This window comes from Haemaphysalis longicornis, unplaced genomic scaffold (genome assembly GCF_048455015.1).
Source record: "Haemaphysalis longicornis isolate Haplotype H1 unplaced genomic scaffold, Haemaphysalis longicornis Haplotype H1 scaffold_5, whole genome shotgun sequence".
Lineage (NCBI taxonomy): Eukaryota > Metazoa > Arthropoda > Arachnida > Ixodida > Ixodidae > Haemaphysalis > Haemaphysalis longicornis.
The window spans coordinates 157,497,808-157,512,473 of NW_027526385.1; the positions used below are offsets into that span (position 1 = coordinate 157,497,808).

The window sequence follows — 14,666 nt, forward strand, 5'->3', positions numbered from 1 at the left end:
GTGGAAAATGTGCCGGAAATACACTTTTAATAGGTTTTATTGGCATTTGGGTGCTGCGCAAGGCTTCACTGAGGTGATGGCAGAAATGTAGCAGACGACGCGGTTAGGAGCAGACGACGCGCGAGGCTACGTCGGCACGGAGCCGGATACGGCGGACGCCGGTTGTCGAGTCCGCAAACACTGGCGACCGCGGCAATGGCGCCTCCGTGGAGGTCAGTGATCAATGTGATCCTCGTGCAGTTTTATTAGTGGCGTGATTTACGAATTACATGAGTTCCGTTTAGTGCTCCAGCTTAACCGTAGTCATGAAGAGCTTCCCGTAACAAGCGAACGTTGTTTAATAGGTGTTTAGAAAAACTTGTGTGTGCCGCCAGCTTTCTCGCTATGAGCCTGCTACGATGCCGGTGCGTTTCTGTCGCCGCGATGATCTTTTCGGCAGGCACGGTGTCTTGCGCGATGCTGTCGTCTCGAATACCGGCGACCAGGCATTGCGGTGGCGTCCGCTGCATAGCGACGTCGAGGGCTCGGCTGTTCTTCGGCCGGCGCAAGCCGCCGTCCTCTTCGGAGACTCACTTGGCGCTTCGCGAAAGCATGTTCAAGAGCGAAGAGCTTCGCAACCGCGAGGGCTTCATGGAGGTCGTCGAGCGGTTCAAAGTGAACAACGAGAACCGCAAGGGTCACGTTGAGTTCATCAACGTGGCCACCCGCTACGTGCAGGAGTTCGGCGTCGAGAAGGACTTGGAGGTGTACAAGACGCTGTTCGACCTGTTCCCCAAGGGAAAGTACACGCCCCGCACTCTGGTGCAAGCCGAGTTTTTCCACTTTCCGTACCACCAGGACTGCGGTGTGCGGCTGCTCGACACCATGGAGTCTCACGGTGAGAGGTGTTGCGGCTACGGTGCGGTGAACGGGGGGAACGTTGAATTGGTTATCATTGAAAGAGCAGCTCAGTTGTTCGATCCAAACGTGTCTCCCGCGGTAAGAAAGATTTACCTTAAAGTCACAAGTGTCGATCAGACCCTGTAAACAGTTAAACGCATATTTGCAACCCCATTCAAAGTTATAAATGTCATTGGCGCCTCATCCATGCGGCATAGCAAGCCAACTGACATCGCAAGTTTATTAAATGTCGTGCTATCTCTATATCTCTCTCGCGCGTGAGCCAGTATTCATGATAACCACCTGTTGTACCGTAAAAAAAAAAGAGAGTAGGGGATTGCACTGCACTCTACTTGTTTTTGGAAGTTTGCCTGCACCGCCTGTAATGTGACACCCCGTCCACAAAAACTCGCCTGGTGTTGTGGAAAAAGGCGACGGATTCCACTATTGCGGCCACACCGGCTCATTCACCGCAACCAGCTGTTGTGCATTGGAGGGGGGAGTTAAAATAGTATGCGCTCAACTTGTTACGCCCGAACCTCTGCAGGTCGGACTACCTCGATGAAATGCGAATCTTTTCCCTGGTATGCGCGTGCAACACTGCAGTGCGCCTGTTACTACTATTGCACTGCCACAGATTTTTTTCCCCTAAACATTAGAAGCGGCAACCTTAAGTGTTACTTGTCAAAGGTTGAAGCGTGTTTCTCCATCCCAGACAAAGAGTGAATCATAATCCTGCCTCTCACTCTGTTCCTTGCACTACTGAGGAAGGGGAGGAAACATAGTGGTGCCTTTTTAGGGAGTGGGTGAACTGTCTTTGCACTAGTGGTAAGGAGCAGGTTTAAATGCCAATGCTAGGATGTGGGGGTCCATGTCTCCACGTTCCTGTCGCAAGTGACAAGAGGAATGTAAGGTGTTTGTATTTATTAGGAGCTAGAGATTCCATTCACCTGCCTGGTTTCTTTGCTAGTGATGAAAGAGGTGGATATGTACTGCCTGTCGTACGATGTTCCATTTTGCTTGGTCACGAAATTGCGCTGCTTTTTGCGGATTCTCACATCTGCGGGGAGAGGGCTTAAGCGGCATTCCTTATTTCACAAGCACTCATGTTATGTCTCCAGCATTGTGCAATCATGTAGCTCAAAGGGGTGCAAAGATATACGTATTTAATGGCTCTCTCTTTTTGATAGTCTCGACAGTTTTGGCCTCTCTGACCTCCTTGATAAAGCCTCACCAAACTTGGGTACAGGCCAGCAAAAAAAGCGATGCCTCCACAAGAACTGCCAACAGTAGACGAGACAATCGAATCAGACCCTTAAACATGCACTCAAGTGTAAAAGCAAGTCGGCGTACCTTGGTAGATTGGAATGTCTGGAAAACAAATATACCACTCGCACCCACTGTAGCTGTTTATGAACGCTGAAAGGGCCAGAAGCATGGAAAGAGGTACTGCTGCCCCATCCACTTTCCCACACTATGTTTTGTAACATCACAAAGCTAGAATGGTCTTTAAAGGAGCCATGAACACAAAATACAAGTTCGGTTTACTAAAAAGATGGCTTAGTCCCGATAACAATGATACAAATATCATCGCAATCTTCGAACAAATAACGGAGATATTAAAGAAAACGTGCGAAGCATTCGCGACCCCCTAGCCAATTTCCCACAACTTTTCTACGACGTCACGGAACCTTGTTTGTGCGATTGGCGGCCGCCTAACTGACCTGTCACGACTACGCATGACTGGACGTCTGTAATGGGGCCTCTGGTTCCATTTGACCGCATCGCTTGAATGCTAACGTGCAGTTAACGCACTGAAAATTATGTTTTATTGTTGGCCCGAATGACGTCATTCTTGCTCGTAACACGTCACTGTGGCGCAAAATTTGAAAGTTTTTAAATACTTCTTGCTTTTTTTTCGTTAAAAAAACATCTTTTGTGGCTGTAATGGAGCTGAGTGAGATACTGAATCCTAGTTCTTTCAAATTAAACGAAGTTGTATTTTCTCTTCATGGCTCCTTTAAACATCCCCAGGTGGTCAAAATTAATTCGGAGCCCTTCACTATGACGCACCTCATCGCGTGCGTTGCATCGGCGCGTCAAACTCTACAGTCAATCAATCAAACATACTCTTGTTCATCGTGTCCTTTTTAAAAGACGCAAACCTTCGTTAACAAACTTTACAAAATGGGACGCCTCAGCCGAGGCTTTGTCTCAGTTTCGATTTCGTTGAAATGTTTCCGTTGTGTACAACCACAATGAAAAGGTGCATGCGTGCAACTGCACACATTGTAACTCAGTAGCCAGTACAAGTTATTCATAACCTCTGCATGACAGCATCTGTGACAACTGCACCACCAAAGCACCGTATTTTCGCAATTCTAACGCGCACTTTTTTTTTTTTTGCGACACGTTGGTCTAAAACTTGTGGGCATGTCACAATCGGAGTCAAAAGTGAAATCCAACTTAATCTAATACAAAACCATCCGCCAACATTACGTGAGTAAATTTTGGTGTACCTAAACTGTCTTCTAAAATAAAATGTCATCTGTCAGATACAGGGGCGTTGTCAGAAGTAATTGGAACAAATATTTGTAATTATCGCAAAACATTTGTCTTGCTTGATCGGTGACAGCCATTACCAGTTTACAGGAAGCTTTTTCTATTAAATAGGACTCCTTTAAGCGCACACAAGAGCAGCCAGACAGTTTCCGGGAGAGCAAATTTTCGTAAATTCACGAGTCCTCATTCCAATTACTTTTTACGGAATCTGTACGTTGCTTAACGTGGTGTCATGGTTTTACATCTATGCAATAGAATCAGTGGTAAACTACATTTTTGAACTTCCCCGAGTAAAGTAACCTGCGCATTACGATCGGAGGGCGCGTTAGAATCGTGCAAATATGGCAACTGCTCATGAGTGGAGATGGGACTTAGCGTTTATACGAATGCGAGTAACTGATTTTTGCGAAGGAAAATTTGACATCCACGTCAACACAGCCATACAGCTACAAAGGAAAGCTTAACAGCTTTCTCTGAAGCTTTGCAATTGAAAAAAAATTTGTCGTGATCCAGGATTTGAACCTGGGACTACTGCCGAACCAGGGAAGTCGCTCTACCAACTAGCCGTTTGTAGCGCAAGAGTGAATTGCAGAAAGTTCGCAGAAACTTACTCCACCTTGGGGATTTCCCGGAAATGTGGTCGATTAGAGTAACTGATTGTATCACTCAGTAAAGCGAATGAAAGAGTGCACAGCGCGAGGTATTCTGTTATCGTTGAAACCATGGCGGCACCTCGCATATTGCACGAGAATAGCAGAAATAAATTTTGGTGGCGTACACATCGTGCATCACAAAGCTGTTCGATTAAATTGGTGAAAGTTATTGCGCTTGTTTGCAAAATGATAATGCAAGTAGTTAATTTTGACAGTTGCTCATCGGTCCAGCAACAATTGGAGAGCCTCTTATAATGGTAGTCAACTGAATGTTTGTAATATACAGTAAGTTGAAGAAAAATGCCGTATGTAAAATCCATTTTAACCGAATGCAGATGTATGGCTAGCAAATATTCTTTTCATATTTTATAAAACGCCTGCCGTAGGCTACTGCTGCCACAGCTAAATGAGGGCATGTTGAGCTTATCCTGTGGTTAGAATGGAAGAGTGCTTCTCTGCAAGACTTGGGGGAGCTGCGTTGCTGCAGACCTATGGTTACGCGGCAAACTGTAGAACCGATATTTTAACCCAGAAAGAACTTTCGGGATTACTGTTTTTGGGGTACATCATGCAAGTACATCATGCAAGGGGCATCAGTTTGACCTTTGAACTAAGCAGGAGGTGGGGAGAAGGGGAATCGCCATTGTCGTTACACATCTTTCACACAATCGGATGAATGCTGATCGCATCATTCCAACAGTTGTTGGAGGTGGCTGTTGGCTACATTTCTTGTTGCTGCAATTGTAGCTTGCCCAGTTGAGCAAACCTGTGCTCAAATAGGACGCAAGGATTGTGCAAACTTTCATGACACTGTTTGAGAACTTTATTGCAGAGTGTAATCCCTGTTTGGCTCTGGGCAGAACTTTGGCTATATGTACTGTCGTGATGCATCGTCTCAGTCACCTGCCTCTCAATAGCACCCAGGCAGTAAAAATTTGCATTGAACTGTAGCTGTGCAGTTATTTTGTGTTGTTTCTTATAGGTTAGCTCATTTTCACGGTGTTTTTTTTTTGTTTCCAGTGGTCTAAAGCATTATTTGGTTATTACTTGAGTTTCGTTGGTTCAGTATTGCATCTTTAGCGGCTTTGTTCTTTCAGTTGCCATTGGGGCTTGTTGAATTTTTAACTGCTTGCCTTAACTCAGCAAATGTGTCTTTAGGGAAAGCGTGTTTAACGCCAACTTCATTGCACTGTTAAAAATCCTTTGCTTCATGTAAAAACATAGCCTCGCAGTTAAGACAAAATATGTGCAAATGTAACTCACCAAATTTAAAAGATGCCCACGAAACATAGCGAATGATAGAGGTGAACAACTAAAATGGTGTCTGTATGAGAGTTCAGGGCTCATTCAGATTTGTTTTTTTTTTGAAGTTCCTCATTAGAGCAGATGTCACAGCCAATGTTTAGCTTGGGTATTTAACACTCCACTTTTAATATTTAAACGTATCGGGAATGGCAGTTCTAGGATAACATCGCCTATTCAAAATAAATGCTTCAAAAAAGTTACAAATTTTGAAAAACTGCCGAGAGCAGCAAACTGCATTTTGTAGTCAGTGACAGACCATATCAGGTTAGTCTAATTTTACCCTATTAAAGCATTTCAAGCAGACAAACTTCCATGTGTTAAATTTTGTCCTCAGCAGGTGGGGTAAGACTGTGGCATCTGTAAAATGTCCTCAAGCAACAGAAGATCAGATAGGAACACACAAAAGAAAGTCATCCGGTTGGCCTGATAGAAATTCTTTGAGAGGGGAAATTGATGACTATTCTTGGTAAAATACAACGGAAGCGAAGTTCAAATTGCAAGTTTTCACATCCAGGTGGAATTTTGGCAATAGTTGTTGTTCTGTATAGACAAAACAGAAAAGTGGTGTCTACAATTATGATCTGGAAAAAAAAATAATGTTCTGCTTAAATGCAATATTTCTGTTGAGTTGTTCTCTTTGCGCCACTGAGCAACTGCCAAAGCAGTCATGTGGCAAAGGGGTCAAGTCTTCACTGATCGCTGTAAGGAATTGCAAGCTTGCTTTTCAAATCTTTAGAATAACAATTTTTAACTTCTTGCGTCTTTAAGGCGAAAGTTTTAAGTGCCTCACTGCGCAAAGAAGCAGCGTTGTTGTCTGGTACAGAAAATAGCTGCTGCTGTAAAGACCTCAAACCACTTACATACAAAAGCAACGAAATTTGGACCAAAGTGTGTATGTGGATTATTTTACTAAAGTAGGTCAATTAGCTTGAAGCAAAAATAGGGCATGTATGAGTTTGTATAGAAATGGAACCCAGGCCTCCAGAGTAAAAGCTGAGTGCACTACCACCATGCTACCTCACTACGTTTCCAGTGGTGGAGTGAGTAGGGTCGCCACCTGACTGGTTTTTTAGACAACGGGCCGGTTGCCGGTCTGTACCTAAAACCGGCTGACATTGGCCGGTTTTTTTGGGCATTGTGCTGCGGGTATTTCTATTTTGGCCATTTGTAAGCGTCAATACAGCCACTACGATGATAAATATGTGTCGACCAGCTATGAAAAGACACGCGAGCTGAGAAAATACGTGGCCGAGCACGATTACTGAGATGGAAGGGGAAAAAAACGGAGGAGCAACACAAAAAAATGCCGTTGGCGCGGTCAGCAAGTGTGGTTACTCTTCAGTGAAGCACATTCACAGCAATAACCAAAATCTCAATCAATTTCGGTTCAAACGTTATGTGGGTTTCTCTGTAGAAAAACGCTACAGTAAATGACATTGCAAGTAAAAAAACCAAAAACGTGGCGGCTGTTTTTTAACAAATTCAACTTTCTATATACGATGCTCCCCTCCCCGCCCCCCATTCCCCCCCTTGAAGGGCCGGTTTATTTTTCGGGGAAAGCTGGCAACCCTAGGAGCGAGAGTTAGCCTAGTACATGCTTCGACGACATCGTATCATATGACAAATCAATGTGACGACAAACGAGTCGAACAGGTGGGCCCCAGCTACACGAGCTCTTATTCTGGGAAGCTGTGTGGTGAAGTGTCCCCAGTTTCCCTGTCTAAGCAGTTCGTGCCAAAGATGACGAAAAGGAAGCGAGTAAAGAGACACAAACAGGTTGTAGCAGTGAAACAGTCTTCGATAAGCCTTGCCAGGGGAAGCTGTAACGCTTTTGTCTTCAAAGCACATAAGCAGACGTAAGGGACCATGGAGATAAAATACTAGGCGGGCTCATTAGAAAGACTGCTTTGTCCTGATAAAGGTATTGCCAGTTTTATCACAAACATCAAACTAATGATAAAGATAATAAAGAAAACAGCTGAAGCAGTGGCGACTTCCTTGCCACTTTCGGGTGGTGTCTGCATGATGTTGCAGATATTTGTTTGCGCGCTTGGTGGCCACCAATCCAAGACATGCCCAGAAGCATGACTGGATGATTGCAGTGGGGCCTGTAGTTCTGTTTGATTTCATCCCTTGACTGCTAATGGGCAGTTAACACGCTGATGACTATGTTTTCTGTGCTGACCCATAATGCATCACTCCTGCCCATATTACATAACTGCTGCACGAAATTCGAAAGTTTTTCACTGTTTCTCGCATTTTGTTAAGTTAAAAACTATCTTCAGTGGTGTGGATGGAGCTTGAGGGAGTCGCCGAAAATTGCTTCTTTCAAATTGAGCAGTGCTGCATTTTGTTTTCATGGCCTCTTTAAGTTCCCCTAGGCATTTTCTGTCCCTCCCTCATCTTCTCCCTCGACTCCCGCTCTCCCGCAGGGGTGATCCCGGACCGTGAGCTGCGCCAGATGGTGCTGGACACGTTTGGCTTCCGCAGCGAGGTGTTCAAGAAGTTTGCGCGCATGATGTACTGGATGCCCAAGTTCAAGCACATGAGCCCCTTCCCGCTGCCCAACCCCGTGCCCAGGGACGCCTTCGCACTGGCCCAGCTGGCCGTCAGGCGCATGTGCGTCGACATCCAGAGCGCCGTGTCCGTGCACCAGGTAGGGTCTCGGCTGCCCCCGCCGCTTGGGGACCAAATCCGTTTACAAGAGACACCGTTACAAGGGACATTTGAAAGTTGGTTTTCTTGTGTTTGTCATATTAGCAACATCGCTTACAAGAGACATGGTTGCAAGAGACACTCTGTTGCTAAAGGCAACTTTTTTAGGTCCATAGAAGAAACTCTTTACAATTACAAGAGACACGATGGAAGGACGGCCTTATGTGTAAGGTCCTGTGAAAAATAGGCTTGGGCCCGCATCCAAGAGACTGTAGAGGTTCCAGAATCTTTTGAGAAGTTTGTGGCTGCAGGTGGGGGCAGTAAAGATTGTTAATGTTTGTTTCCCTAAAGTCTGGTGCCGATCAGAAACCCAATCGACTGGGCTCCGGTTGATTTGGCAGGAGGCTCGCAGGGCGATGGTGTTGAAGTTCTCGGAGATGCTGTTCGAATTGACGAAGTCAAGGCATTTGTATTTGATGAAGGGAAACAAAGAGTTTATATACAACTATTTACATTAGGATAACTGGGTACATATGGAATAAAAAGAAAAAACTCCAAACGGCAGTTAGACGCTAGCTCCAAGTGTGTACTACAAGTCACTCGAGCTTCTCAACTCCGTCTCACTCACCTAAGCTTGGAGCGTACACAAACCGCTCGAGAAACGAGGGCGGGAACGGACCCGTCTAGTTGCCTAGTACACAGCTGTACCCTAAACTTCCGACGCGATCTTCCAGTCTACCTCTCGTTGAGGGAACTCACAAATCCCAACCTAGCTTCAGTGGTCGAGACCTGCCTCGCCGGGAACTGCCCAGCTGAGAGCTCAGACAAGAACGCTCTTTAACGAACTCTTCGGTATTACTCCCTCTCTCGGGAACGCCCCTCTAGCTCTTGTACACTCGTAACGGTGGGCCCAAATTCATGTAGACAGCTGTCACTCAGCCACATGCAGAATATTCAGTTACCTAGGTGCTTTACCTTCGGGTCAAAAGCCTGTGCGTGGGCAAGCAAGCAAGCAAGCAGTGGTGAGTACACGTGCCTCCGAAGGGTGGGGGTGAAAAGCGGCGGCTACCGAAAAGCAGCTGTTCGTAAGGTGGCGCGCAAAGAAACCTGGAATTCCTCTCTCCTGCTTCCTTTTCATTTTTTCGTGATGTAGCCTATGCGTCACAAGCTAGGAGTGTGGCACCGGTGCAGTCTAGAGCGTAAACAGTTGGCGCTAGGCGGTCTCATCAGCCTGGCAACGGTAGCTTTTACATCACCAAGCCATGGCCAACCACCGCGAACGTTTCTTTGACCAAGGAGGCTGGCTTTCCCTTTTATTATTTGTCACTGACCAACTAGAAATGCTTTTCACCACTCCAACGGCTGTTGTGCCCATATACACCGGGCACCTAGATTTTACGTTGGCCGCAAACGAAGCAGCAACAAAGTATCGTGCGGAAGTGGCTGCCCGGTTAGGTGTCGCTGAAGCGGCAGCCTTCATCTCAGCTCATCTGGCGATCACGTACATCTCATATTCTCTTCTCTCACGCGACGCGCCAACCTGGCGTGAAATACGCACTCGCTGCCCTCACCCGTCTCAAGTAGTCTTCATGGCCGAGGCTCCACCCGGCACTAGCATAACAAGGGTAAAGTTACGCGCGCATGAGTTACGGGTTGTTTATCAACAGTGGCTCGCAGTGAACAGAAGAACACAAGTTCAGATCGGTCGGATAACCCCCTGTAGCAAGTACCCTAACCTTTCATGGGAGACAGGTTCGAACAGGGCACGGGCATGCCTTACTGATAGCAACATCCACCTGTGTAGAATGGATTAGAAACTCAGGCAGGTCGCTTAAAGGACTACTGACACCAAAATTTTCCGTTACTTTTTTAATGATTCTATCAATGCTTAACGGCCTGGCGAACCCGAAACAGCACTTGAGCGTGCGAGAATTAGTTACACTGAACGGCCTGAAAATCGTCCGTCTTGGTGTCCCGTGCTTCCAGCTCGGAGGGCGCGTGTGACAGAACCATGGAATGACCTCACCATTTTGTGCGGACGTCAAAACACTGCAAATGGAGGAGGAGGCATTGTTTACACTGCCTCACCGCCGGAGCCGAGCGGATTAACTGCCTGAAGGGGTTAGGCCTAGCAGTGCAGCGGAAATTTGATAACCGCTTTCAATAAAAGACGTGATGGTAGCTCCTGCTGCGATTCTGGGCTTTATTATTGGCTGCTTTCCCACGTGTGGAACTTAATTTTCTGCAAGAGTGCCTTTCTGAGGAGCGGCTATGCCTGTAGCTCTGGCTGCGTGTATTACTTGGTGAGCATGCCAGCGCCCAATTGCGGCTCACCGGGCCGCGCGCGTGAGGCAACGTCACGAGTTTCTGATGAGTGTTGGAGGCAGAGGGCTACGTAACTTCTTTTTCTTTTCTCACGGAGTGATGTCACGCTGATGTCCATTTGCTGTGCACCGCTCTGCGTGCTGTTCCGTCGGCGCGCTAAATCAGATCAAATTGAAGTGTGTTCCACGTGTCGCAAGCCACTTGTATTTCAGCCAGGGTATGCTGTTACATAAAGGAAGCGAAATGTGTAATAATATCATCACCAAAAATTGGTGTCGGTACTCCTTTAAACACGTGCAGTGCATTTTGTTCCTTTTGCCACCTCCTGTCGCAGATATCGCTTGCAGAATCTCGGTCATTCACCGTGGTAGGTTATTGACTTTGCTATTTGCACACCAATGCTTTTCCAAAACGAAACTGAAGGCATGATTGCTGACAAGTGTTAAGGAAGCTGCCTGTCTCGCAGTGTATAAAATCTGTTGTGTGGGTTTTTTAAATTACATCAGCTCATGGGAAAACTTTGATTTACATTCATTTCACCTGCTCAACCGCCTCAGAACTGTTTATTTTGGAAAAAAAAGAATTTATAAATGCTTCTTCAATGAGCTCTCACCGTGCACATAAATTGTGACGTCACAAGAAGTAGTACCTGAAAGTGTGTGAGGCATCGGCACGCGTTTTCACGTTTCTGGCATTTTGTGCATTATTAAACAACTGCCGGTTGCGAAAGTGGCGAATTTGGACTCCCAGCACCTTTTAATGTAGTGATACAGGCCAACTTGTTTCACCGTTTAGTGTCCCTATAAAGGTTGTGAGCGACAGCGGGGGTTGCAAGGTGAAATGGTTTACCTCCAGAATTTGGGAGAAGAGGTAGCACGATCTGCAATCACTGAAACTACTACGAATGATTCTTTGAGCCATCCCAAGCAGTTTCCTGCTGACATGTTTAAACCCATTTTGTTGTTGATGGCCTTGTCCAGCTCCTCAGTGTCTTTGAATTTTCGGTTGCGAGTGATCTAGTTACAAAAAACATGTTTCCTGGGTACCTTGAGTTTTTCTTGTAAGGAGGATGCATATATTGTAGATGCGCTTGTGCAGATCTTGTAGATGCGCTTGTACTAGTCAACAAGCTTGTGCATTACCTGAATTTGTGGAGGATTTTAGATGCGACACTCAGAGCATCTCTTGTCGGCGGCCCTGTCCTTCCTGCGTGCATCCGTTGTTGTCCGCAGCCACTCTCCCCCTCTCCTCTCCGATAGCGAACACTCTCCCACGAGGGGCATTGGATTGGATTCGATTGGCTTGGCTTGACTTGGATTGGATTGGATTAAAGTGGATTGTGCTGGATAGTGTTGCGTCATAGCCGCGGCACTCTCTCCGCGGTCTCCTCTCCTTCGGGCGCGCTGCGCATATAACCGGTGTGCCGCTCTCCGGCGGCCTTTCGGTCAACAGTTGCTCTCCGCTTGCGCTTGAACCCCCGCAGCGTCGCATCACGCCAGGGTTCCCGCGAGGGTAGGTGGGCGTAATTTTTAATCGATTTAGAGCACGTGACTTCAAGCGGAGTGCTGATACACAGTTGGTTCTAGCTTAATTTGAGGTTCCTTGGGAAGGTCAAACAGTAGTACACAGATCTTTTTTTTTTTTTTTTTGAATTTGTAGAACACCAAAGCTGCATCTTTGCTCAGAGATGTGCCACAATGGAGGGCTTCTGGTCAATTTAGACAACCTGGGTATCTTTAATGTGCACCGGTATCTCAGCACACAGGTTTTTTTTTTTTTCCCTCCACCAGAAAAAAAAAGAAAAACAACCCCAACACAGTTACAATTAAACCCACATGTTTGGACTCGAAAGCACGTTTGTTCCACCGGGCCACTTTGGCAGGCAGTACTACACAAAAGGTTGCGTCAGTCCAAGACAACCACCATAATATAAATAACCCTCCATGGTTCAATTCATAAAAAAAAAAAGGTTATGATTGACTGAATTATAGTGGAAATCACCCTTAGATTAATCCTTTTCATGTGGGAGATGGAATTTGACCCATTCAAGGGTGCCGACCTGTGTTATTTGTGTCTGACGGAGTCTTTTTGATTAATTTGTGCGTGCCGGCAGAAGAATCAGTATGTATCTGCATGTCTGGGGAAAATGACATGCACATGTTTTTCAACACAGAATTTTACGAAGGAATTTTTCCTCGCAGGCCAAATTTGACACGTTTGAATACCTTTGTAAATGGCAAATCCTCCTGTTAAATAACAGAGGGGGTGAGGGAGATTGTCTCAAAATGTTTAGTGTGAATACAAACCAGATAACAGAGTACAGGGGAGAGGGAAAAAAAATAATAAAGGCTTAGGGGAACTCTTAGCCAAGGTGGTGACGACAATGTGTGAGTATCAAATTGTGGACTGCAAATTGAATGCAAATAGTGGGAACTCACTGCAGATTGAATTGAATATTGAATGTCTTTGCCTTAGTGTGTATATAGCTTCTAAAACACAATCAAATAATAAAAGAAACTGTGTAGGTTAGGCTGTCAGGACTAAACAAATCGGAGTGTTTATGTGCTAGGGCTTAATAAGAAAATGGTACAGGAATGAGAAGTCAAGATGGCAAAGCAGTAAAACAAAAACTTGGCATACACTGCCATGAAGAAATGCGGGTTCCTCAACATGCTTTGAGTACAGCAAATATATTTACTATGCTGCAGTTCCTGCACTAATTGAAAAGAGGCCCTTCGGAGATGTGCCAGTGGCTGTTATGAACGGTACCCTACTGCAAGTAATAACTCTTGATTTCTCACCCAGGCCATTATAGCGACAGGGAACTTCAGCTGGTAAGCTTTGCACAAGCAGCAATCCACTTTGGCTAGAATACACCAGAATTCTCATACACTTGTTTTGCACAGGGCTGGCTTGGGTTGGGCTTTTCGGCTTAGCTTCGGTGTCGCGCAGGAAAGATAGCTTCAAAACGGAACGAACGGACCGTACAGTATAGCTGGAAAGTTTGCATATCATACAGCAGAGCTAACTTCTACTCCTTTATTATTTGTAAATTTCGAAACTTTGAATGCTTCCCACGGTACAACAGCTCTGCAAATGAAATCAAATAGCAAGCTGTATTCCCTACGTATTGGAATTTTCGGATATTGGCACAGCTCTAGTGAGGATATTAGGGTTAGTTTTTCTTATAAGAGCTATCCCTTTACCATCACGCTTTTAGAGCTGAGTTTTAGTGTTCTCGCTGATCATGTTTGTCATGTGAAAACGGGTGAAGTGAGAGAAAAAAAATCCCTGGCCCTCTCCACTAACGTGAAGCTTGGGGAGGGGCGAAGCATGCAGTGTATAAGTGTATTCTTGGCACCTTGGTGTTTTTGCCAACGGAGATGAAACCGTTGTGCGGTAGAGGTATACAGCTTTGCTGTAAAAGTCTCTTGTCTTTGAAGCAGGAAGCCATCTAGCGTGAGACATAAACGAGTGTCCCGGTGTTTTTCTAGTACGGGTTACGTACTAGCACGAGGCGTAAATGACTTTCCTGGTGTTTTAGTTGCGTGACTACATGAGACGATGATTACGACGACGATGGACGGCGACAGGAGACACCAAAAGCCACACTCCCTAAAGAGCTTTGCCCCTAAAACTAGGGGTGTGCGAATATCAAATTTTTCGAATACGAGTCAAATACGAATATCTAGGCTCGAATATCGAATCGAATACCGAATACTTAAAGGGGGACGTGGCCTTCCCAATCAACTTTTTTTTATTTCTTTGTGGATTTTGATGAAAATTAGCAAAGCAACTGGAAATGCTTCTGCGATAGCACCATAAAAATTTCAAAGCAATTTTTCGAAAACTTTTTTTTTATAAAATTTTCTTTCTGTTCACGTTGTATCAAGCTTGAGCGGCCTAGAGCATGATAGAAAACTTGTTCGAAGTGCTTTGCTTTCCCAAATGAATGGACGACGTCGTGAAAGTCTTAGATCTTTATTTATTAGGAGTCAATTTTTTTTTTCGTTTTCAGTTTTTAGAGGTGAATGTACAACATGCATATAGACCATGAACGACTATTTGAATAAAAAATTCACAAAAAGTCAAGATGAAAAACCAAGAGTGTTGCGACCTGAACTGTTCATCAAGGAATGTAACGCAAAGAACGGAATCAAAAGCGGTCACGAAGAAATCACTGGAACAAGAGACGTAGGTGGCAAAAAATCTATTTTGAGAAAACGCCTTCCGAAGTGGCATCATAGATTTCATTCACCAAAAGTCGCTAGGGTTGTAGCCTTTCGT

At 45.4% G+C, this 14,666-nt stretch overlaps 1 protein-coding gene across 1 annotated transcript in view; it reads left to right on the forward strand.

The window, feature by feature from the left end:
• The first annotated feature begins 13 nt into the window (after positions 1-13).
• The window catches only part of Ecsit (evolutionarily conserved signaling intermediate in Toll pathway, mitochondrial), a 41,611-nt gene continuing 26,958 nt past the window's right edge, over positions 14-14,666 (forward strand). The window contains exons 1-2 of the mRNA XM_077671261.1: positions 14-877; positions 7,832-8,055. Of these exons, the coding sequence (XP_077527387.1) occupies positions 385-877; positions 7,832-8,055 (717 nt within the window). The 5' untranslated portion in view covers positions 14-384. The remainder of the gene's footprint in view (positions 878-7,831; positions 8,056-14,666) is intronic.